The sequence below is a fragment of the Myxocyprinus asiaticus genome, chromosome 15, assembly GCF_019703515.2.
Source record: "Myxocyprinus asiaticus isolate MX2 ecotype Aquarium Trade chromosome 15, UBuf_Myxa_2, whole genome shotgun sequence".
Classification (NCBI taxonomy): Eukaryota; Metazoa; Chordata; class Actinopteri; order Cypriniformes; family Catostomidae; genus Myxocyprinus; species Myxocyprinus asiaticus.
This window is the reverse complement of record NC_059358.1, coordinates 4,906,015-4,932,301: the sequence shown is the minus strand read 5'-3', so window position 1 is coordinate 4,932,301 and position 26,287 is coordinate 4,906,015. Positions and strand designations below refer to the sequence as shown.

At 40.3% G+C, this 26,287-nt stretch overlaps 1 protein-coding gene across 2 annotated transcripts; it reads right to left on the bottom strand.

Annotated features, from left to right (window-relative positions):
• Window positions 1-476: 476 nt before the first annotated feature.
• LOC127453181 (G-protein-signaling modulator 1-like) lies at window positions 477-21,998 on the bottom strand. 2 transcript variants are annotated; one of them, XM_051719408.1, is made up of 5 exons: window positions 21,783-21,998; window positions 15,944-16,501; window positions 9,067-9,223; window positions 6,227-6,465; window positions 477-2,009 (listed from the first exon to the last, which is right to left on the bottom strand). In XM_051719408.1, the coding sequence occupies exons 2-5, from the start codon at window positions 16,475-16,477 to the stop codon at window positions 1,872-1,874; spliced, it is 1,068 nt and encodes a 355-aa protein (XP_051575368.1). In that variant the 5' UTR covers window positions 16,478-16,501; window positions 21,783-21,998; the 3' UTR covers window positions 477-1,871. The 2 variants fall into 2 exon arrangements, with proteins under 2 accessions (XP_051575368.1, XP_051575367.1); XM_051719407.1 differs by lacking the exon at window positions 21,783-21,998 and adding an exon at window positions 21,597-21,763.
• Between the last annotated feature and the right edge of the window lie 4,289 nt (window positions 21,999-26,287).

Sequence of the window (26,287 nt, the reverse complement as noted above, 5' to 3'; positions counted from 1 at the left end):
TGAAGAGAGAATTTTCATTTTTGGGTGAAAAAGTCCTTTAATAATGTAAAATTATTATAAACAATTTAATTAATACAACGTTTTGGTCATGCAACGTCAGGTATTTTGAGTAATGACTGTATGAAAAAAACTGACCTAAAAACAGGCTTGATTTTCTTTATACAAAATATATTTTTTTCTTTCTTTCTTTTGATTTTAAGGGTGAAAGATTACCAGAAATATAGCCGGTCACATACAGGCAGCATTTGATGTCATTCTTATAGCCTACCACCTCCTTGTTGTAGATGCCAGATAATGTAATCTAGCTGTAAATATGACTCAGCAGTTTTGCTGCGTGACAATAGCCAGCATTTGCAATTTGATTGCGTTGTGACACAAACAATGTTTGGGCTTTATTTTAACTGGGTCTAACACCTTAAAGACTAAGGGACAAAAGCTTATCAAATGTCCCTCTGAAATAATCTGATTAGCTAGGGATCATATCTTAGTGTGTGTGTGTGTGTGTGTGTGTGTGTGTGTGTGTGTGTGTGTGTGTGTGTGTGTGCAATAGAGGTACCGAATAAAAAATAATGAATCCTTACTGTCATAAGCAGTAAAAAAGTTACAAATATTTGACATGCCATCAGTTCTGACATGTTTAATGATATAAAATGTTGCAATCTCTTTAAAACGTCAATAGCGAAAATACAAGACACTCAAACAAACATCAGCAGTGGTGAAAATTAACCACTGACAACACAAATGTGCATGGATATCTGTGTAAAATGACACTAAAAAAATGCCTCTCTTTATTGCTTTTGCATTCTGTGGAATATGGAAATATGGAATATGTTTTCACTCAGGGATTTATTTTACTGTGATGCATATAGTAATAATAATAATACCACAGACAATAATTTTGACACATCCCTCAGTTTGTTAAAACAAGCAAAAATGTGTTTATATTAAGGCACTTACTATGGGGATAGATGTTCTGGAGGGTTTAAAAGCCGAAAGTGACCCTTGTATTTTTGTTAAAGCGCATACATTTATTATTTTGTGCAAAAATGTGTTATTTGAGCAGCAAAGTTGTCTAAATTGTTCTTTTAGCAGTGGGATTACTTTTCATGCCGATGAACTTCTGGTAATGCATTATCACGTCTCTTTCTGGTATCCTATATTGTCTAAAAGTTATGAAGTTAAAAGATTATATTTTACACAGACAATGTTAGTGAGTGATTCTACCACAATAGTCTCATGTAAACACGGATGATTTTTAAGTCTTGTAGCTATGCTTTCAAAACATTGCCCCATTGACTTTAATTGTAAGTGCATTAATGTAATCACAATTCTTGCTTGTTTTAACAAATTGAGAATTATTTTCTGTTGCAATAAACAACATGTTAAATTTGCATTTCATAAAAGGAGTTGCAAAGGAGTTGTCATGACAACATCTACATTATATAAATCTCTTATGGGCTAACTATATAATCCATGAAAAAAGCTTTTGTATCATTCACATTTTGTATCCTGCTCCTCATAACAGTAAACATCATAATTTACATTTGAACATTTATTTTCAGTTAAAGACTGTAACAATGCATGTACAGTTTTAGAAAAAGACAGAGGTCCTTCAAATGTCCCTTAATATTAAAAAGCAAGAGATGTACTATAATCTCCCATCATTTATCTGTATGGAGCTTTGGTTTTAAGCTCAACAAATGCAGCAACATTAAAAAGTAGTGCAAGTACTCTTACAGTGGTAGTCTGATTTTATAGTTATTCATATTTAGACAGGAAAGAATCTGACATCAAAAACTGATATATTGCATAACATTGACAAAGGCCCAGTAAAGCAGGAACCTCATGTTTGTTTCTCAGCTTGATAGCATCTATAAACTAACAGGTTTGAGTTCGGTTCTCTGTTCATCCATTCTTCCACCCTGGACCTTCAACAACAAAGAGAAGAAATCTTCATCGTCCATCGGTCCTGGAGCTGCACTGCGCTGCTCTTCCAAACGCCCCTGGGCCTAAAAGCGTGAAGAAATTAGGGATAAAAAGAAAAATAAGCATTGCACAGGGACATATCATGGAAAACAAGATTTTTGGTCACGCTGTGTTTCGGGCCGTAGATTTAAAAGAACTGTCTATTTAGAATCATTCGTTCAAGAATCGGACTGCATGGGTCGTACTGTGTTTCGTGCTATGGATGCAAAAAATCCGGGTCATGGGAGTCATTCGTTCGGGAATTGGACACTAGTCACGCTGTATGTATTTGATTCACTATACAGAACCGCTCAAAACAGTCATTCAATACGTTTACATGGGCAGTTATAATCAAGCTACCACAGGTTTTTGCGTATAGCTACAGTCTTCATTTCTCTTTCCAAGTACAAAAAACCTAGAGTTTTGGCAAACTAGCTGTAAACTTGCCACAAATTCACCACAGATGTTCGCAAGAAGTTTGCAGCTCTTCACCGGTAATGGTGAACCTGCAGTAAACCTTTAGCAACATGGAAAATTTGCCGCAAGTTTGCCGCAAAGCTCATTTGCATGTGAAAATAGTCACTGGCAAATTTGTGGCAAGTTTACTTGTTAACTCTCGATTATTGTAAGGGGGCCTATACAGTACATGACAGCATGTGTAATCGAATAGCTGAAGGAAGCATGTCAGCTGAGGAGGTGACGTAGATGTTTTCCGGTTGACCTTTTGCATCATATTAGCACGTCGAAGAAGTCAGCTAACTAGATTCTCAACAGTGAGACGCACACAACAGGCACAACAACATGGAAAACTTTACAGCCACATGCATTTCATACATTCTTCCGCATTGATTTTGGTGCAGATCAGATGTACGTTATACGTTATGCTTATGGTGCTGTCCGAAAGTAGAAGGCAACGCAATTTGCTCCTGGATTGTTTAAAGGAATATTCCTGGATCAATACAAGTTAAGCTCAATCGACAGCATTTGTGGCATAATGTTGATTACCTCAAAAATTAATTTAGACTCATCTCTCTTTTTCTTTAAAAAAAACAAACAAACAAAAAAAAAAGCAGAAATTGAGGTTACAGTGAGGCACTTACAATGGAAGTGAATGGGGCAACTTTTTGAACATTAAAATACAGTTTCTTCTACGATCACCAAACTTGCTACATATATTGTTCTCATCAAGCCGGACAACTTTCAAAATGACAATCATTAGCTCTGCCCAACAGGAAGTCGGCCATTTTGGACTGAATGTGTATTTTTTGAAAATTGCAGGTCCTGAACTTTTGAACACTCCTCCTAGGGGATTTATGTGACTGGCTCCAAATTTGTGCAACATCATGCCAAGACATTGTACATGCTAAATTGCGAACAGATTTTTGATATTTTGAACGGTGAAGTGGTTAAGCAATAAATTTATGGCCAAAAATGGGAAACAGGAAGTGCCATATATCTTCTGTGTGCACTGTGTGATTTTGATGAAAATTCAGCTGTATGTTTGGTAATGGGGGCTGATCACATTGTTGTGGCTATTATTGTTCACTGTCATAGCGCTACCAACTGGCAGCAGGAAGTATGGCACTTTTAACAGACTTTGAAATAGCCCTCTTATGTTTATATGAATTGCTTCAAAATTCTTTAGAATAATGTCAAGACACTGTTGATGTAAAATTGCAAGGGATATTTTACATTTTAAAAAGTGTTGCCATGGCAACACATCAATTGTTTTTATTCCTTTCTTCCTATATTTGGGTGTTTTTGAGGCACTTGGCATGCTTAAAATTTCATGAAATTTTGCACACATCAGAGTCATTGGACATTAGGGCTGGGCAAATGTTCACACATGGGTGTGTAGGGGGGCTCTGTTGCACCCTCTTTCAAATGGGCATGTAAGATGGCCTCTGTAGCACCCCCATTTTCACCTACAGTCACCAAAATTGGTACATATATAGTTCTCATTAAGCCGAACAACTTTTATACTTACAGTCATTAGGTCCGCCCCAACAGGAAGTTGGCCATTTTGGATTTTCTGAAAATCACAGGCTCTAAACCTCTTTGGGGCTTCATGTAACTGGCACAAAATTTGTGCAAAATCATGCCAAGACATTGTATTTTGGGTCACAGTCATAGCGCCACCACCTGGCAGCAGGAAGTGTGGCTCTTACAACAGACTTTAAAATAGTCCTCTTGTATTTACCCAAATTGTTTAGAATAATGTCAAATGACAAATGTATGTGTCTACCTTGCATTGTTTTCCGAAAGCCACCGGGTGGAAATGGACCAGTTGTGCTTGGGCCATAATCGCTGCTTACAGCTATATTTTAGGTTTGTTCTCTGTGTTCTTGAACAGTTGTGCATCTGTCACTGGACCTGTCACTTGCCTCAGGCTTTATATTCAATGAATATCATGCTTTCTGTCTCATTCTATAAACGGAATCCACATGAGATCAGTAAAAGAAGCTGTTATAACCACTCAATGATAAATGAAAGTAAGATATATGCAGTAAATAATGTGTAATTTGTAATATTTACATGCTGCAGTCATGGCGCAAATGCTAATGCTAGCATTTTATTGTATTTTATGAATTTTGAATTTTTATATACTTTTTTATATAAAGACCTTTGATGCAACATCAGATATGGGTATTGGGTGATATGGGTGTTACTATGGCAGACAGATAAGAAGATAAGTTAATGGGCAGAATACAGATAAAAGAATAATTTTTAATTTCACATCAATGTGGCACTGGTGTGAATGGCTCACAGACTGCTGCTAATCCATCCAAAAATGAAAAATTCTAGTCTTCGCCAATACCTTTTGTGTTGTTGTTGCTATCCTTCTTCTTCTCTGCTTTGTGTTGCGTTTGACTTCCAGGTTAAATACATGTCACGTGGCACCTCTGTTTTTCAGAGCATGTGCATAACACAGAGACCAAATGTGGTCTGATTAACTTGCAAAAACCGAGAGTTCGTGGAAAATTAGACGCGAACTTGCTGCAGTTTCGCTACTGATTATATTCACATGCAAACACATGCTCACATTCACATGCTTTGCAGCAAACTTGCGGCAAATTGTCCATTGTTGCCAAAGGTTTGCTACAGGTTCACTACTACCGGTGAAGAGCTGCAAAGGTCTGGCAAACATTTGCGGTGAATCAAAAGCTCATTTGCATGTGAAAATAATGAGTGGCAAATTTGCTGCAAATTTGTGGCAAGTTTGCAGCTAGTTTGCCAGAACTCTAGATTTCTTGTAAGGGCCATGCTGAATGGAGCCCAGCAACAAGCGCATAATCTAGATCTGTTAGTTCGATTTCGCAAAAAACGGACTGGTACGATTTCAGTTGGACAAAAGCGTTTACATGACATTTTACAAAGATTAATTATTGCTTTAGTCTGGCTGCAATCGAACTTTTAATGTGTATGTAAACTCATGATTTGTTTGGGAATCAGGCTACACTGGTCGTGCTGTGTTTCAGGCTATAGATGCAAAAGAACAGTCTCATTAGAGCTATAGATTCAGCAGGGGGCAGCACTGCCACTGAATTACGCTGCAAGAAACAATGTTAGAGTATTTTAGTACATTTTTAAGGCCACATCAGTGGAAAAATAAATGTCTAAGAAACGTTAATGGAACTTAAAGTCATATCGCTCCGTTATTTAAAAAAAAAAAAAAACAGAACCGGTTCCGAATAAGAAACGGTTCTCGGTTCCTAACCCTACAGGCAAAAACATCCAATTTAATTCTAAATGTCAAAGGAAGGGTGGAAAATGGTAATATAAAACTATATTGCAACTGTTTTTAGTTTTGATAGACCAATTTATCAGCAAGTAATTAACCAACATTTGACCATTTACCCATTACTGTGCCCTTATGGCTGACTAACAGAAGTGGTCGTTCTGTTTTCTGTTCTATTTTTAGTAAATTTTGAGAAAATATAAAATATTTTGTAAAATAGGTGTTCATTTAAAGTCAGAATTTTTGTGTAAATCTTTTAATATTTAATGCAATAAGTTATATCATATATATATTTATATATATATATATATATTTGCCATTGGTCACCCTATTCTCTAGATTTCGACATCGTCCATCAGAAAACACATGACTGCTGAGCCCTACTTTTTGGTGCACGAAACCTTGAGTAACATTAAATTAGACATGTCTATACTACTGATATTGAACCAAATAATATATAAACAAAACTCAATGACTTATTAATTATCAATATGATCTCTGAAACATGATTAAAGCACTTACTTGTGAAACCACAATCATGTTGTATAAATCCTCTTTTGGTGTTGGTGTGGGAACCGTTTGGGTAACCTCTGTGACCTTACAGCTACTCTTCCTCTGTTTGGCTTTGGGTTGGGGTGGTGGGGGTGCTGAAGGAATGTTCTGGAGCTCTGCTCGCTGGTCATCAAGTCGACGGCTCTGTGAGATCGCCAAATAATCAAAGAACTCTTCCTTCTGCAGTGACGTCATGGAGGAGAAGACCACTGTACATAGGCAACAAACAATTTACAAAAGACATCCAACAATTTGCATTAATTCATTTGGCAGACCGTTTCATCTAAAGCTACATGCAGTGCATTTAAGATATAATGTACAAATGTCTACACTGTAAACTTTAATGTTGTCATTACTTGAAAAATCAAGTTGTTCTAATATAACTTTACTTGAAATGTCAGATTTTGGGCTCATAACTCAAAAATCTAAGTTCCTTGAACTTACTTAAATTAAAAATCCATAGACTTTAGGTGTTAATAACCAGGGTTGGGAGGGTTACTTTTAAAAAGTATTCAGCTACAGATTACAGAATACATGCTGTAAAATGTAATTTGTAACGTATTCCGTTAGATTACTCAAGTCAGTAACATAATCTAAATACTTTGGATTACTTCTTCAGTACTGGCAAATTTTTCACTTGTTTTGACTATAAACAAGTAAATAAAGTAAGAAAATTCACTTAAATTTGACTTGCTTTAAGGATTTTTGGATATTTTTTACAGAAAAACAATATTTAAATTCTCATTAAGAATAAGATTTTTGCATTACATCTTTGCTCTAATATCAAAGGTCTTACTAGAGAACAAAGTTATGCTCCAACATGCATTTTCATTATAGATATATTGGTTGTAGCTTTCTATACGATGTTAAAGGCTACATTGGTTAGCATTTCTTGTAAAAAATACCCTAAACTCATAACAAAACATTGACAAGGCATGTAATCATGTATTTATTGGATTTATGTTTCATCTGTCAAAGCGTTTCTAACTGTTTTCTTGTTAAGCTGTAGAAACGTGATGTATCTCCTCTATTAAGCTCCCAAGGGAAAATTCCTCAATGACATCATATCCACCTTTTCACTCACAACAGTATGAACTTGCATGAATGTACCACATCTTAAGAAAGTGTTTCACTGCTGTTCAAAAGCTCCTCCGATTGCATCATTTATATGGATTCACCGCTGTTCAAATGCACTTTGGATCGCATCATTTATATGTATAAATGTTTTCCAACTGAATAGTCTAAACATTAAATGAAACGGCATTTTATTGTCATTTGTTTCATTTAATATTTAGTCCTTTCAGATGGAAAACATTTATCCATATAAATGATGCGATCCAAAGTGCATTTGAACAGCGGTGAAACACTTTCTTATGATGTGTTACATTCATACGAGCAGACAGAGAAGTAAGTTTGAAGTAAGTTTGGAGCAGAAGAAATAGAAATAAACCTTGTGTAAATTGTCAGATTTACGCTAAGCTAAAATGCTATTTCTATCCATTTTACATGCACGTTACCAGGCACGATCATATTTTTTTATCAAGAAAATTCATGTAAGATCATAATTTCTTTTTTTCTAGTAAGACCTTTGATATTAGGGCAAAAATAATATTCTTGATAAAAAAATTTGTATCGTTTTCCTGTAAAAATATCTAAAAATCCTTAAAACAAGATCAATTTGATTGATCTTGTTTTAGAAACAACACTGCATAAGATATTTAGGTTTTTCAGAAAATGTATTTTTAACATGTGTATTTTGTCTTACTGTACTGGCAGAGTTTTTATAGTCAAAACAAGTGAAAAAATCTACTAGTGCTGAAGAAGTAATCCAAAGTATTTAGAATACATTACTGACCTTGAGTAATCTAATGAAATACATTACAAATTACATTTTACAGCATGTATTCTGTAATCTGTATTGGAATACATTCAAAAGTAACCCTTCCAGCCCTGAGTACAGGTTTATATGCATTTCAGTGGAGAATAAAGTTTATGTAATGACTGAACTAGAATCGGTTTTCATTTTCTTTATTTGAGCTTTATTATTGTATGAACTAAAATTAAGTAGCAACAACAATACTTAAATAGCAAATCTAAGTTGTATACATGCATCAAGTTACCTTAACCTAAATATTTATGTTCATTATATAGGAACACCAAGTTAAGTGAACTTAATTACACAAGTTCTGGAGACGCCATTATTTAGTTTAATTGAGGGAACAAGTTTACTTTAAGTAAAGTCAGCTTATTAAGGTTTTCAGTGTAGTATGTGTTTACCTTGGGAATCGAACCTATGACCCAGGCATTGAAAGCGCAGTGCTCTACCACTACAGCGACGTAAGCTAAACAATGAAAGCCAAAGTGGCCATGTTGGTTACGGAATATTCAGTATATATATGTAACTTTTATCGAACAACTTTTGACATGCATGTAATAAATACAATGAACAAAAATGGTTACATGTGTGAATCCATTTATAGATAACATATAAATAGCATGTTAAATAAATCTAAAATATAAATACATTTTAAAATAAATTGTTCTGACTCTAAATTCTGAATTGCTATGTTGCTTGGCAACTGTAAACGGCCTACGGTTAGGCTCATGAACTGTATTATGTGGCGCAAGAATTGTTTATTCCAATGCTCTGATCAATAAATTTAACTCTATATTGAACATTGGTGTTTTTTATCCACTTCATGTCTGCCTATGAACACCCCTTACCCATGGTAAAATTTGTTAGCATCTGAAAACATTACTTTAGCATGGTATCGCCACAGTACTTTTTTGAATGGGTGTATGTTCTTCACCTTTCTGACTGTGCCGAGGGGTGCTGGGTTCAGAGTAACATCTTCTCCGGCCCTCCAGTCTGAATGAGCAGCGCTGGTCATTGAGTCGTCGGCCCTCTTGTAACATGTACAGCAGCTCACACAGAGCATCAGGAGAATCTGGCGATAACAGGTGAACCTAATGACATGAGCAACATATGATCATTACATCAAATTGCTTCCTTCAGCTCATCATGAATCTTCCTTTAGTTGGTGACTTATTTATGTAAAGTCAGCTGACTAAGAGCAGTTTTTTAAAGGGGCCAGTTACAAATATTATAAATAAATATTATAAACAAATTATAGAGTATTGTGGACTGTTTAAAAGACAAGCAAACTAATCAGCGATTTGAGGCATTGTTCTTAGCACAAACGCTGTGGGACAGGTTACACGGTTTGTTCAAATCCCTAACCCTAAGTATGAGCATTAACAATTACCTTAGCCAACACTACTAACAATGTTATATGAAAATAAAATTGACCCTATTTACTTAGAAATGTATGAAAATCTCATGGCTGAGCTTTTCAAATGAAAACGTCATGGTTACTGGTGTAACCTCCATTCCCTGATGGAGGGAACGAGACGTTGGTGTCGATGTAGTGACACTAGGGGTCACACTTGGGAGCCCGAGACACCTCTGGTCTTTGATAAAAGGCCAATGAAAATTGGCGAGTTGTATTTGCATGCCACTCCCCAGAACATACGGGTATAAAAGGAGCTGAACTCCAGGCACGTTTCACTGATAGAGAACGCTTGCAGGTCACCTACCCTCTTGATGGAAGTGAGCGCAGTCAGGAGGGCAGTCTTCAAGGAGAGTGCCTTAAGCTCGGCTGACTGCAAAGCTCAAAGGGGGCTCTCTGTAGACCCTGAAAAACTACAGAGGTCCGATAAGGGAACGAGGCGCAGCCTGGAGGGATTCAGCCTCCTGGCGCCTCTTAGGAACCTGATGATCAGATCATGCTTCCCTAAGGACTTACCGTCGACTGCATCGTGCTGTGCTGCTATGGCAGCAACGTACACCTTCAAGGTGGAAGGGGACAGCCTCCCTTCCAACCTCTCTTGCAGGAAGGAAAGCACTGATCTGACTGCGCATCTCTGGGGGTCTTCCCGACGGGAAGAACACCACTTAGCGAACAGACGCCACTTAAAGGCATACAGGTGCCTCATAGAGGGAGACCTAGCCTGAGTGAACGTGTCTACCATCGCAGGTGGGAGACAGCTTAGGTCTTCCGCATCCCGTCCAGGGGCCAGACATGGAGATTCCAGAGGTCTGGGCGCGGGTGCCGGATGGTGCCCCTTCCCTGAGAAAGAAGGTCCTTCCTCAGGGGAATTTGCCTGGGGGGAGCTGTCGCGAGGAGCGTGAGATCCGAGCACCACGTCTGGGTGGGCCAGTAGGGTGCTTACCAGGACGACCTTCTCCTCGTCCTCCCTGACCTTGCACAGGGTCTGTGCAAGCAGGCTCACTGGGGAAAAATGCATATTTGCGAATGCCAGGGGACCAGCTGTGTACCAGCGCATCTATGCCGAGAAAGGCCTCGGTCAGGACGTACCAGAGCGGGCAGAGGATTCTTGGGAGGCGAACAGGTGCACCTGTGCCTGTCGAATCGACTCCAAATCAGCTGGACCACCTGAAGGTGGAGTCTCCACTCTCCCTTGAGGGTAACCTGTTGTGACGGCGCATCCGCCGAAGTGTTGAGGTTGCCCGGGATGTGAGTGGCTTGCAGCGACTTGAGGTGCTGCTGACTCCGTTGGAGGAGACTGCGGGCGAGTTGTGACATACAGTGGGAGCGCAGACCGCCTTGGCGGTTGACATATGCTACCGCTGCCATGCTGTCTGTCCGAACTAGCACGTGCTTGCCCTTGATCAACGGCCGGAACCTCCGCAAGGCGAGCAGAATTGCCAGTAACTCGAGGCAGTTGATGTGCCAACGCAGCTGCGAACCCGTCCAGAGGCTGGCGGCTGCATGCCCCTTGCCAACAGCGCCCCAGCCCGTTTTGGAGGCGTCTGTCGTGACCACGATGCACCTGGAGACCAGTTCTAGGGGAACACCTGCTCGTAGAAACGAGAGGTCGGTCCAAGGGCTGAAAAGACGGTGACAGACCGACGTAATGGCCACGCGGTGTGTCCCGTGGCGCCATGCCCGTCTCGGGATTCGAGTCTGGAGCCAGTGCTGAAGCGGCCTCATATGCATCAACCCGAGCGGGGTGGCCACCGCCGAGGATGCCATATGCCCCAGGAGCATCTGAAAAAGTTTCAGTGGAACCGCTGTTTTCTGTTTGAACACCTTCAAACAGGCCAGCACCGACTGGGCGTGCTTGTTCGTAAGGTGCTCCGTTAAGGAGACTGAGTCCAACTCCAAACTGAGAAAAGATGCTCTGAACCGGGAGGAGCTTGCTCTTTTCCCAGTTGACCCGAAGCCCTAGTCGGCTGAGGTGTGAGAGCACCAGGTCCCTGTGTGCGCATAACACGTCTCGAGAGTGAGCTAAGATTAGCCAGTCATCGAGATAGTTGAGAATGCGAATGCCCACCTCCCTTAACGGGGCAAGGGCAGCCTCTGCAATCTTCGTAAAGACGCGAGGAGACAGGGACAGGCTGAAAGGGAGGACTTGTACTGATACGCCTGACCCTCGAATGCGAACCGCAGGAAGGGTCTGTGTTGAGGAAGGATCGAGACGTGAAAGTACGCATCCTTCGGGTCTACCGCCGTGAACCAATCTTGATGCCGGACGCTCGCTAGAATGCGTCTTTGCGTCAGCATCTTGAACGGGAGTCTGTGTAAAGCCCGGTTTAGTACTCGCAGGTCCAAGATTGGCCGCAACCCACCGCCTTTTTTCGGTACAATGAAGTAGGGGCTGTAAAACCCTTTCTTCATCTCGGCTGGAGGGACAGGTTCTATCGCGTCCTTCTGTAGGAGGGTAGCAATCTCTGCGCAAGGTAGCAGCATTTTGGTCTTTCACCAAGGTGAAGTGGACACCGCTGAACCTGGGCGGATGCCCGGCGAAGTGAATCGCGCAGCCGAGTCGGACGGTCCGGACCAGCCCTTGTGACGGACTGGAAGGCGCAAGCCATGCGTCCAAGTTCCGCGTAAGGGGGATCAAAGGGACAATGTCATCGGATGTACCGGCAGGTGGGGCCTCGCGGCGGGGCAGAGCTCGAGGTGCCACACCACGTCATGGCCGTGCTGAGTCCGAGGACATCGAAGCACTTTCCTGGCTCCTTGTGACCACCCCCGGAACAGCCTGGGACGGGGAAGGAAGAGGCCTGTCCTCGTGACCCGTGGAGACTGTCACATCGGGGGCGGATTTGTGCCACAGCTGGGCGCTCAGGGCGGGAGACCGCCGCTGGTGCGCCAACCTGCCAAATGGAGTGGTGGACGGTGGTCGTGATGCCGGCCGTACACACCGGATACGTGACCCAGGGAACAAGGAAACCACTCTTGCTGAGCTCTTGAGTACTGCAGCCACTTGGGCATGCAGCGTGAAGGTGGCAATTAAATGCAAAAGGTAACAAAAAGATGAAGATCTGCTTACCAGCTCCAGAGCAGTGGGTTTTGTTGTCCCTGGGTCGCCCGTCTCAAGGGCGCTTTGAAGCCTTTCACGGGTTCTGGGCGGCCGCAAGACGGGTGGCGTCTGCTTCCTGCGGTGGGCTCCACGCCGGGGCCAGGCCGTAGGGGCGGGCTGCGGCGGAGTCGGTGCAGTCACCGCAGGGGGACGCCCTTGGCGATGAGTAGATGGGGTGCGGGATCTTGAGCCGCGCCGGGGCAGGATATGCCGGCTAGCATCCATCTACTGCTCTATCATCGAGAACTGCTGGGCAAAGTCCTCGACGGTATCGCCAAATAGGCCCACCTGGGAAATGGGGGCAGCAAGGAAACGTGTCTTGTCGGCCTCACCCATCTCGACCAGGTTGAGCCAAAGGTGGCGCTCCTGGACCACTAGTGTGGCCATCGTCCGCCCGAGAGACCGCGCCGGAGAGCGAGGTCAGTCACCGAGCACAGTTCCTGCATCAATCCCAGGGCGGAACTACCCTCGTGCAGTTCCTTTAGCGCCTTGGCGGACTTGCAGGAGAGCCATGGCGTGCAGGGCAGAGGTGGCTTGTCCAGCGGCACCGTAGGCCTTGGCCGTCAGAGACGACGTAAACCTACAGGCCTTGGACGGGGGCTTTGGGCACCCGTGCCAGGTAGCGGCGCTCTGCAGGCATAGGTGCACTGCGAGCGCCTATATCCACCGGGGGATTGCCGAATAACACCCCACCATCGAGGGTAATGAGAGCGGGGAAGCTGAAAAGATCGGGACCGGGCAGTAAAAAGTGCCTCCCGCGACCTTGTCAGCTCTTCATGCACTTCCGGGAAGAAAGGAACAGGGCGTGGCGTGGCTTTGAGTGGCGCCGCGAGCCCAGGAACCAATCACCGAGCCGCGAGGGTTCAGGGAAGAGCGGTGAAATCCACTATAACCAACGCTCGCGGCTGCCCGGGAAAGCATGTCGTCATCTCTGCGTCAGCCTGTGACTGGGCGATCGACCCTGAAGGGAGAAGCCCAGCTGAGGCTTCCGACTGGACGAGCCCGCTCTCCGATGCTGCGCTCGAGAGCTCATCACTTTTGCGGGCTCCGAATAAGAGGTCGAACTCACCATGAGACAAGCCGGCGGACTCACCCGGAAGCCCGATCGGAGCAGACGAGCGTGCTGGGGAATGGGAGGTCCGGGGATACCCGGCGGAGGCGGTCCCATTGGGGTCCCCAAATCGCCCCCAGTGCTAGCCGCGCTGGCCTCAAACCCGTGGGTAAAAGGACTGAGGCGGGAGCCTCTGGGGTGGCTTGCTTTCTTACGAAGGCGAGCCGCGACCGCAACGTTGCCATGGACATATTCTCGCAATGAGAACATGACCATCCACGAACGCTGTCTCCGCGTGAGCAGTGCCCAGACACGAAAGACAGTGATCGTGACCGTTAGAAGGCGAGAGATAACGAGCACAACCAGGAATAACACACAATCGGAAAAGCATCTTTAAAAAGACGCGTCTTTAAAAAGACGTTCCGTGTGTGCGCTCTTTTAGAGGGGAAAAATGCTCTTTCAGAAAATATACTCTCTAGTTTTTCTGCTGAAGCACCCAGGGGCGTTCTCTGCTGTGCACCAGTGCAGAGGAGGGAGAAGCCGCTGAAATGCGCCATTAGATCCAACAGAGGTGAATGAACAGTAGTATTCAGCTCAGTGAGCATGACCATTCGGCTCCGAAGAGATAATCTGAACGAGTGGTTGCATACCAGCTCCTTTTATACCCGTATGTTCGGGGGAGTGGCATGCAAATTTCCACTCGCCAATTTTCATTGGCCTTTTATCAAAGACCAGAGGTGTCTCGGGCTCCCAAGAGTGACCCCTAGTGTCACTACATCGACACCAACGTCGAGTGAGTGACAGATAGGGAACTGACCTATACATTAACAGTCACTGTGTGAAGCTGCATAAAATGAAAATGCTAAAGAGAATGATTGTTAAGTCCAAAGTATACTTTGGTTTTTCTCACAGTGTGATTGATACGAAGGAAAAAAAAAAAAGACTGTCCGCGTGCACCCCAGATTTTCAAGACACGTGAACTGTCCGAAGACACACAAACTTTGTGCATCGTCTTCAAATGCCTGGCATGGACTGTACTAAAGGATTTCATAAAGTAGTTGTAGTGTGCATGTGTTGAATGTGTCTGCACAGCCTCGTGGACAAAAGAGTATACTTTGAAAGTCTAGTGCATGTCAACGTGTTCGAGAAGTAAAGGCTAGGGTATACTTCGTTTTTCAGCATGCCGTTCAGTTTTAAATTATGCTCTTTTGACTGGGAGCCCATACGAACACGTTTGACACATGCGACTGCATTGTGATATTCTTTTAGCACAGTGAATAACAGGTACATGGGACGATGACGCACAAAGCAGCCTGATCTCATTAAAATTATATGACTGTGGCAACATTTTTGCAAAATGAAATGACATGGTTCATGACACGTATTGAGGCAGTTTCGAGGTGAAATGTCCACTGTGTGGTGCTAATAGCGAGTTAAATGTTCTCCCCAACAGATGAGGTTTTTAAGGTTAATACTCTATTGAGTTTTAAATAAACAAAGTGACATTCCTACCCAAAAGCCTACACCTAAACCTAACCAATCGTGTCATAAAAGCAAATGTGAGGTGAAAAACGTCAACAACATAATTTCGTGGTGCATCTAAGATTAAAATGTATCACCTTGCAAATCATGTGCTATAGCAAAAGTGTTAAGATGTCTTCAGATAGTACTGTGTGAGGAACAGAGGGAAAAATAAGAGCTTTCTTGATCGGTTTCCTGGCCATGGGTTAGAAGAAAGAGGAGCGTGGAACCGAGGATGCACAATTTAAGAGATACGAAGCACCCCAGGATGGTGCAAAGGTGCATACTGTACATGACAGTCCTTTCGTACTGTGCTGATGATGAATTTGCATAACGCTGAAAACCAACATGTACTTTAGCTTTGAGTGCTCAACCGAGCATGTGCTATTCGTCAAAATAAACTTTTTCTAGATATATGTATTTTAATTATATACTCTTCTGGGAAAATGGAACAAAAATATGATTACATCATCTTGTACTCATGGGGGAATCCAGATTTTTGCCCAATAAAATGCTGTCTGAGAATGCCCCTCCCCCAATGCCAACTGCAAATGACTAGCAAGTTGCAATTCATTGTTCCCAGATAAGATTTAAAAGTTTTTAAGTTTTTAAAAAAAGTGATGAGTTCCTTTGGAATGTAATAAGGACATACGTCAACTGCACTCGTCAAGACATTTAATGGGATCTTTAAAAGATTTCAGTGCAATATTATTTGGAATCTTTACCATTTGCTTAGCATCATCAGGTCTCAGTCTGTCTTTGGGTCGTAGTTTAACTTGAGCATTTGGTTTATCTTGAGTCGATGCGTCTGTCATTTTCTCCACTGGTTCCTGTATCTCCTCTTTTGGCATCTTCTCAGCTATCCCCTGTGTCCCATCTGACAATCTCCCATCTGTTTTCATCATATTTACACACCATTCGTGATCTTCCAACTTTTCCTCTTGTTGAAGTTCTACATTTACATTACCCTCCGCATTTATTACTTCTTCTAGTGCTCCACTCTCACTTTTTCCTACATGGACATTGTTTTCATCTTGTTGACTTCCCTCTGTGGCTTCTGTTATGTCGCCAGTGTCATCTTTTCTGTTTTCCTCACCCTTTCTAACTCTCAGTACTGTGCTTCCTCTTTCTCTGCTGTTTATCATATCTGAAGATTCATCCCCCTCTTCGAAAATGAGAAGGGGTTCCAGTTGCTTGTCCTCTGAGGTTTCAGCTGTGACCTCTGTAGATTCCATCGTAGCTTCCACAGAACTCTCCATAAATCATGTAGAATATATGAGAGGCTATAAAAATAAGAATTAAGAGAATCCTTATTTCCATATATTAAACAAGCCAAGACACTTGAGGGACTTGGTTATGAACAGTTGGTGTACATTAGTATATATATAATATCTAAAGTATTGAATGATTACAATGTCTTAGCACTAAAATTAATGGGTGTTTCTTTAACTACTGGCACTTTAGTTTCTTTGGTAGAAACTAAACTACACTGACACTTTAATGCATATCTCGTATCATTAGTGACCTGGGACTTCATTCCACCACCTGTACCTCATCCATTTTTTGGAGTTATGTTTACACCTCTTTAGTATTCCTCAACCTTTCTCTTCTGAATAGTGTAAAAAAGAAAGAAAGAAAGAAAGAAAGAAAATCTTTTTTTTTAACTGCTTAATTACCAGAAGTGTAGACCCAAGATATGTTATGGTATTGCTTTTTTTGCACTTCCATAATGATTATTTCATATCTATATAAGTTAACTATCACAGGACATCTATTTCTTTGTTTATTACAAGACAAAGTAATAAGAGTACTATATTCATAAAAATGAAAACTATGTCACGTTCATTTTCTATGTGACAGTGGTGAATTGTCAGTATTCCATATGTGTGTACAAATACATATTAAAACTGTTATTTGTTACTCAAGGTGGTGCTGATGTTTCAGTGATTGACTTGATTTACATTTGACATTGCTATTTGATGAAGAACCAATGTGGAAGTAAACTATAGCAAGTGTAATACATGAACAGTATGATTTGGCTATTGTCATTTGGGTGTAGTACTGAAATTATGCAAGTTGTACATCTCTTTAGACTCAAAAAGGGCCTGAGAAAATACAACTCATGTGTAGCTTATGTGTAGCTTACTGTATGTGTAACTCAATATGTGTTTCACAGACAGTTGCGTCTCATGACATTTAAGTGGGGAAGTAATTAATCCTGTTCTAATTTGTTGCATTATCTCTTTATTAAATGAAAAATAAAACATCAAAATATATCAGAATATATTCTGTTCTATTATTTTCACATTTTCTCGTCACTTCCTTTTCCTGTTGCTGACAGCACACTGTATGAGTGTTTGTAGCTTGCTAGCCTGCTTAGCATTGCTTATTCATATTCTTAAACGTTCATCATTTTATCCTTTGCCCTTTTACCGTGTGCTTCGGGTTTTTCTGCTTTTCTACTGTTTCATCAGTGTGTATTATACCGCACGCACCCATTTTTCTCATATTTTCTTTCTTTTTTCCGCTTGTCTACATCTCGTGTCTCGACTTTGTGCATTTGTTTTCTCCGCTGTGTTTTACATGGATTATTGCATCAATCTCAAACATCTGCTGATTAGGAACCACATAGATCTCAAACCCTCGCCGCTCAAGAACGACCACAACAACAAACAATTGTGGTAATTCATAGCATCCGCTCATGTTATGGCTTCCTGCATTAAATGCCACATGTTTACTATAGTTTCTTCCATCAGCAGTGAGGGATTCACATGTGATAAATGTAAGGTATTAATCAAGCTGATGGAGAAGATTAATGAGTTAGAGACATGCATCCGAACGCTAGTGGAGGTCAGTGAGAAAATGAAGCCGGTAGATACTGTTGCGGATGCAGGTAGTACAGCAAGCAACACACACACTTTGGTTCCGGCTGTAGAGCCCCGGCAGGAGGGCATTTGGGTGATGTCTGGGTGGCATACACGCTCAGCAAAGCAACACCACTCTCCCATTCCTGTTAGGGTTTTCAATCGATTCTCCCCACTCAGTGATGCACCCACTAAAAATCATGTTGAAAGAGCCCTAATAATTGATGATTCTATTGTAAGGAACATGGAAATAGAGACTCCAGTCAGCTATGCATTTTGGGTGCCAGAGCATCTGACATCAGATCAAATTTGCAAGTGCTGGCTAATGCTAAACGTAGATTTTCTAAAACTGTTATTCATGTCGGCACTAATGATGTCTGGCTTCGCTATTCGGAGGTCACTATAGATAATGTTAAAGAGGTGTGTGAACTAGCAAAAATGATGTCAGACACTGAAATATGCTCTGGCCCTCTCCCTGCTCGTCGTGGTGATGAGGTTTATAGTAGATTAGTGTCACTGAATGGCTGGATGTCTGAGTGGTGTCTGGAGAATAGCATAGGATTTATAGACAATTGGAAGAGTTTTAGACCTGACCTGCTAAAGAGAGACTGACTCCATCCCTCCAAGGAAGGTGCTGCTCTCCTCTCTAGTAATTTGGCTCATAGTCTTAATAATGATAGTAATAACTGACTAACTGGGGCCCAGGTCAGGAAGCAAATAAACTGGTTAATCCAAACATCTGCTAGCTGCCTTGAGATGTCACACAGGTCACATAAACTACAACACATAGAGACTGTATCACCTAGATATCACATAGAGACTGTGTCTGTTCCCTGAACTACCAAACACAAAACTCCCACTAAATCATTTTGAAAATTTTTTATTAAAATCAAACTTAAAAAAAAGACTGAAGATAAACATCGTATAAAGGTAGAGCTACTAAACATTACACCTCTTTCTACCAAAGCACTAATTGTAAATTAAATTACAGATCATAGTTTGGATGCATTCTGTTTGACTGAAACCTGGCTTAAACCAGATGAATATATTAGTTTAAATGAATCTACTCCCCCAGGTTACTGTTGTAAACATCGTCTGAAGGGTTGAGGAGGAGGTGTTGCTACAATTTACAGTGAAGTTTTTGGTGTTACTCAGAGGACAGGATATAAGTTTAAGTCTTTTGAACTAATAATGCTAAATATTTATACCATCAGATATAAATAAAAAAGCTCTGTCATCTTTTACCCTTGCTACAGTATATAGATCACCTGGGCCTTACTCTGGTTTCCTTGATGAATTTGCACATTTTCTGTCAGATCTAGTAGTTAATGTAGATAGAGCTTTAATTGTTGGTGACTTCAACATTCACATAGAAAATGAAAATGACACATTGGGATTAGCATTTATCGATATTCTCAACTCTCTTGGAGTCAGACAAAATGTAACAGGACCAACTCATTGCCATAATCATACACTAGATTTAATTCTGTCATATGGAGTAGATGTTGATACTATAGAAATTCTAACGCAGAGTGATGACATCTCCGATCATTACCTCGTCTCTTGTTTGTTGCGATCAACTAATGTCGCTCAATCTACACCACGCTATCGTTCAGGTAGAAGTATTCTTTCGACCACCAGTAGCTTCACTAATAATCTTACAGAACTGTCTCACATACTCAGTAAGCCAAACGTCTAGAAGAACTTGATGAAATAACAGAAAGTATAAATACAGTCTTCTCTAGCACTCTTGATAGTGTCGCCCCCCTTCGATTAAAGAAAATGAAAGAAAAAAGCCTCGCACCATGGTACAATGATCACACTCATGCTCTCAAGAGATCAGCTTGGAAAATGGAGCGCAAGTGGAAGAATATAAAATTAGAGGTATTTCGCGGTGCATGTAGCTACAGACAGGCACTAAAAGCTGCTAGGTCAGCATATTTTAGCAAACTCATAGAAAATAACCACAACAATCCTAGGTGTTTATTAAGTATTTTGGTTAAATTGGTCAGGAATAAAGCATCAACTGAACCAGATATTCTGTCACAGCACAATAATAATGACTTCATGAATTTCTTTACTGATAAAATTTAAATAATCAGAAAGAAAATTGGAAATATGCAATCAACTGTCACAGCACCTAAGAAAACAGTGTCTCATAATTTTGCTCACAAGCAATTTTAATCCTTCACTGTCATAGGTCATGAAGAGCTAACAAAACTTATCAAACAATCAAAAGCCACAACATGTATATTAGATCCAATACCAACTAAGCTCTTAAAAGAGGTATTTCCAGTAATCTCAGAACCTCTTCTTAATATTATTAACTCCTCGCTATCCTTAGGACATGTCCCATGAAACTTTAAAATGGCAGTTATCAAACCGCTTATTAAGAAGCCACAGCTTGATCCTACAGAATTGGCTAATTAGACCAATTTCAATTCTACCATTTATGTCGAAAATACTAGAAAATATAATGTCCTCCCAACTATGTTCATTTCTACAGAGAAATGGAATATATGAACAATTTCAGTCAGGATTTAGGCCCCATCATAGTACAGAGACTGCACTTATCAGAGTTACAAATTACTTGCTCTTATCTAATCGCGGCTGCATTTCTCTTCTAGTGCTTTTAGATCTTAGTGCTGCCTTCGACACGATAGATCACGACATTCTCTTGAATAGGCTGGAGAATTATGTTGGCATTAGTGGACTTGCATTAGCATGATTTAGATCCTATTTATCAGACTGCTACCACTTTCTATATGTAAATGAGGAATTGTCAAATCAAACAAAAGTTCAGTATGGAGTGCCACAGGGATCAGTTTTAGGACCTCTGCTTTTCTCCTTATACATGCTTCCCCTGGGAGATATTATCAGGAATCATGGAATAAGTTTCCACTGTTATGCCAACGATACCCAACTTTATATTTCTTCTAAACCCACTGAAAATTCACAATTCTCCAAATTAGCAGAGTATATCAGTGAAATCAAAGATTGGATGGCCAGAAATTTCCTTCTTCTCAATTCCGACAAAACAGAGGTACTAGTGTTTGGACCAAAAATCTCTAAAAATAAGTAGCTAAAATATAAAATTGTCTGAAATTGTTGAAAATAAAACTGATCGGTGTATATTAAGGTTAAAATCATGGGTCCTAGCAAGGGGTAAAATAGTCAAATCTATACATAAAATAATTCATGAAGGCATGGTGTGTGGTAAATGTGATTTTCATATAAATAATCAGCAAGTTTGAATAAAAAAGCAACCTCTTGGACTTACAGTTAGAGTGAACATAGTTGAAGAAACTTTATAACTTTTTTCCTCTCCATAAAAGCATTGTGTAAATGAGAATGCATCGTATGACAACAAATCATATTGAGATCAAACATGTTATCAACGCACATACAACAATAACTGTACTTAATCCAATCAGTTAACCTAGATAATTAGATCACTATATCTGTCAGTTCAGTTGGCCCAACAAGGCGGATGATATTTTATATCCCTGCTTACCTTCTCAAATTTAGAGTCAAAATAAGGTTCCCTATGTGGAATGTCAAGTATAGCCCACACACATCTCATCTCCTTGTACGAACATGCAATAACGGCCACATATCCAAGCCAAACTATATGAGTGTTTTTCACAAAAGAATTTGAAAAGAGCTAAACGCTGGAACGATGTATCGACAACTTCCCTACCTCACAAACTGACTGCTCCGTCTCTTCCTGTTCGAATCATTTGGCCCTGATCCACCCTTTTTATTTAGCCTGTATCTGTTTAACAAATTGGAATAACTTGATGCATAAAAATACAATATAAAAAATTTATGAAAAAATCATTGCTACTTTTTACTTGGCTCAAACAAACTTTGTTTGACAGAATCTTTTTATAAGCAAAGGTATGGGCAATGTTTGCTGACAATCTACAGCTTCTGAGTTGGGTGAAATTCTTGCATGTTGAAACAGGCGGCCTGTTTGTATAACACAGTCTGTGGTTTTGCAGATTTCCTGTTGACTGCCAGCAAAAAAGAGAAGTAACACTCGGTGACACAGAGTAAGACATAAGCTTCAAGGAGAAACAAACTGAGTATCTAAAACAACAACAAAAACAACAACAACACAATATATTTAAAATAAGATTCTTAACATTCACATTCCATCTAGCACCGAGTGCTGCTGTTTTCCCCAGTGATTACAGCTTAAAAACGCCTCAGGCAACAACATGCTGACCTGTAAGCGATGCAGAAATGGTATCTACTGTAGTATGTTGAGTAACTCCCTGCACGCAAGAATTTCACATTCTGTAAGTTAGATAAAATGGTGTTTTAATTTGCAAGGGTGAATCTTGTTAAAACTGACAAGAACATGTCCAGGTCACACTTCACACCAAAGTCAAAAGGGGATACAAATTAGAATGTATAATTTGCAAAAAGAAAATTAATCCTATTTTAGGACTGTTACGCTTTATTGCATTGTGGCATTATTTTCATGACAATTTTTTGTGTGATACCCATTATTCTGTATAGAGACTCTCATTACTGCAATATTATGTGTTTTATATATATATATATATATATATATATATATATATATATATATATATACACATATACACACACACACACACACACACACACAAACACACATAGTATATACTGGCAGCCAAAAGTTTGGAATAATGTACAGATTTTGCTCTTATGGAAAGAAATTGGTACTTTTATTCACCAAAGTGGCATTCAACTGATCACAATGTATAGTCAGGACATTAATAACATGAAAAATTACTATTACAATTTGAAAAAAAAAATTTATTCTTAAACTACTTCAAAGAGTTCTCATCAAAAAATCCTCCACGTGCAGAAATGGCAGCTTTGCAGATCCTTGGCATTCTAGCTGTCAGTTTGTCCAGATACTCAGGTGACATTTCACCCCACACTTCCTGTAGCACTTGCCATAGATGTGGCTGTCCTGTCGGGCACTTCTCACGCACCTTACAGTCTAGCTGATCCCACAAAAGCTCAATGGGTTTAAGATCCATAACACTATTTTCCAATTATCTGTTGTCCAATGTTTGTGTTTCTTTGCCCACTCTAAACTTTTCTTTTTGTTTTTCTGTTTCAAAAGTGGCCTTTTCTTTGCAGTTCTTCCCATAAGAAGCCTTTATTCTCTCACATTATACATTTGCATAAATACAGTGATATTATTATTTTTATTTTTTTTTTTTTTTGCATATCCCAGCTAAGCTGGGGTCAGAGTGCAGGGTCAGCCATGATATGGTGCCCCTGGAGCAGACAGGGTCAAGGGCCTTGCTCAAAGGCCCAACAGTAGCATCTTGGTGGTGCTGGGGCTTGAACCCCCAACCTTCTGGTCAGTGACCCAGTAACCCAGAGCCACCACTGCCCCGAAGGTTTGCACTCCTGAGTCTTGTCTTTACTGTTGTACATGAAACTGGTGTTGAGTGGGTAGAATTCAATGAAGCTGTCAGCTGAGGACATGTGAGGTGTCTATTTCTCAAACTAGAGACTCTGATGTACTTATCCTCTTGTTTAGTTGTACATCTGGCCTTCCACATCTCTTTCTGTCCTTGTTAGAGCCAGTTGTCCTTTGTCTTTGAAGACTGTAGTGTACACCTTTGTATGAAATCTTCAGTTTTTTTGGCAATTTCAAGCATTGTATAGCCTTCATTCCTCAAAACAATGACTAACTGATGAGTTTCTAGAGAAAGCTGTTTCTTTTTTGCCATTTTTGACCTAATATTGACCTTAAGACATGCCAGTCTATTGCATACTGTGGCAACTCAAAAACAAACACCAAGACAATGTTAAGCTTCATTTAACAAACCAAATAGCTTTCAGCTGTGTTTGATATAATGGCAAGTGATTTTCTAGTACCAAATTAGCAATTTAGCATGATTACTCAAGGATAAGGTGTTGGAGTGATGGCTGCTGGAAATGGGGCCTGTCTAGATTTGATCAATGATAACTTTTTTCAAATAGTGATGGTGCTGTTTTTTACATCAGTAATGTCCTGACCATACTTTGTGATCAGTTGAATGCCACTTTGGTGAAATAAAGAACCAATTTCCTTCCAAAACAGCAAAATCTGAACATTATTCCAAACCTTTGGCCGCCATTGTATATAAATATATTTACACACAGTATATACAGGTGCATCTCAATAAATTAGAATGTCGTGGAAAAGTTAATTTATTTCAGTAATTCAACTCAAATTGTGAAACTCGTGTATTAAATAAATTCAGTGCACACAGACTGAAGTAGTTTATGTCTTTGGTTCTTTTAATTGTGATGATTTTGGCTCACATTTAACAAAAACCCACCAATTCACTCTCTCAAAAAATTAGAATACATCATAAGACCAATAAAAAAATAAAAAAATAAAAACATTTTTAGTGAATTGTTGGCCTTCTGGAAAGTATGTTCATTTACTGTATATGTACTCAATACTTGGTAGGGGCTCCTTTTGCTTTAATTACTGCCTCAATTCAGCGTGGCATGGAGGTGATCAGTTTGTGGCACTGTTGAGGTGGTATGGAAGCCCAGGTTTCTTTGACAATGGCCTTCAGCTCATCTGCATTTTTTGGTCTCTTGTTTCTCATTTTCCTCTTGACAATACAGGTCTGGTGAGTTTGCTGGCCAGTCAAGCACACCAACACCATGGTCATTTAACCAACTTTTGGTGCTTTTGGCAGTGTGGGCAGGTGCCAAATCCTGCTGGAAAATGAAATCAGCATCTTTAAAAAGCTGGTCAGCAGAAGGAAGCATGAAGTGCTCCAAAATTTCTTGGTAAACGGGTGCAGTGACTTTGGTTTTCAAAAAACACAATGGACCAACACCAGCAGATGACATTGCACCCCAAATCATCACAGACTGTGGAAACTTAACACTGGACTTCAAGCAACTTGGGCTATGAGCTTCTCCACCCTTCCTCCAGACTCTAGGATCTTGGTTTCCAAATGAAATACAGAACTTGCTCATCTGAAAAGAGGACTTTGGACCACTGGGCAACAGTCCAGTTCTTCTCCTCAGCCCAGGTAAGATGCCTCTGACGTTGTCAGTGGTTCAGGAGTGGCTTAACAAGAGGAATACAACTGTAGCCAAATTCCTTGACACGTCTGTGTGTGGTGGCTCTTGATGCCTTGACCCCAGCCTCAGTCCATTCCTTGTGAAGTTCACCCAAATTCTTGAATCAATTTTGCTTGACAATCCTCATAAGGCTGCAGTTCTCTCGGTTGGTTGTGCATCTTTTTCTTCCACACTTTTTCCTTCCACTCAACTTTCTGTTAACATGCTTGGATACAGCACTCTGTGAACAGCCAGCTTCTTTGGCAATGAAAGTCTGTGGCTTACCCTCCTTGTGAAGGGTGTCAGTGATTGTCTTCTGGACAACTGTCAGATCAGCAGTCTTCCCCATGATTGTGTAGCCTAGTGAACCAAACTGAGAGACCATTTTGAAGGCTCAGGAAACCTTTGCAGGTGTTTTGAGTTGATTAACTGATTGACATGTCACCATATTCTAATTTTTTGAGATAGTGAATTGGTGGGTTTTTGTTAAATGTGAGCCAAAATCATCACAATTAAAAGAACCAAAGACTTAAACTACTTCAGTCTGTGTGCATTGAATTTATTTAATACACGAGTTTCACAATTTGAGTTGAATTACTGAAATAAATGTACTTTTCCATGACATTAGAATTTATTGAGATGCACCTGTATATATATATATATATATATATATATATATATATATATATATATATATATATATATATATGAATAACTAATAAAATAATTGTATTTGCATTGCTGTTGTCATAAAAATAATGTCCCAATTGATAAATCTTAATGATTTTAAAACAGGCTTAATTTTCTTTATGCAAAATATAGTTATGTATTTTCTTTTAATTTTGGTGTGACAAGAGACACCTTCTTGGCAGTTTTTATGAGATTTACTCACAACAACCTGAAATGAACTTCATCGCATTTGTGCATTGAAATTCTCTAAGGAGCAAAATTACACAAGCACATGACCAGACACTAGATTAGATGAGATTTTATTTAATTTGACCTCTCTGTGTTTTTTTCTCATACTGCAAGTGGCTCTTGCAATAGGACTGCAGCTACTGCATGGGTCACAATGAATCAAATCTTGACTTTTGCATGTACAAAATGTCTGTTATTCCATCC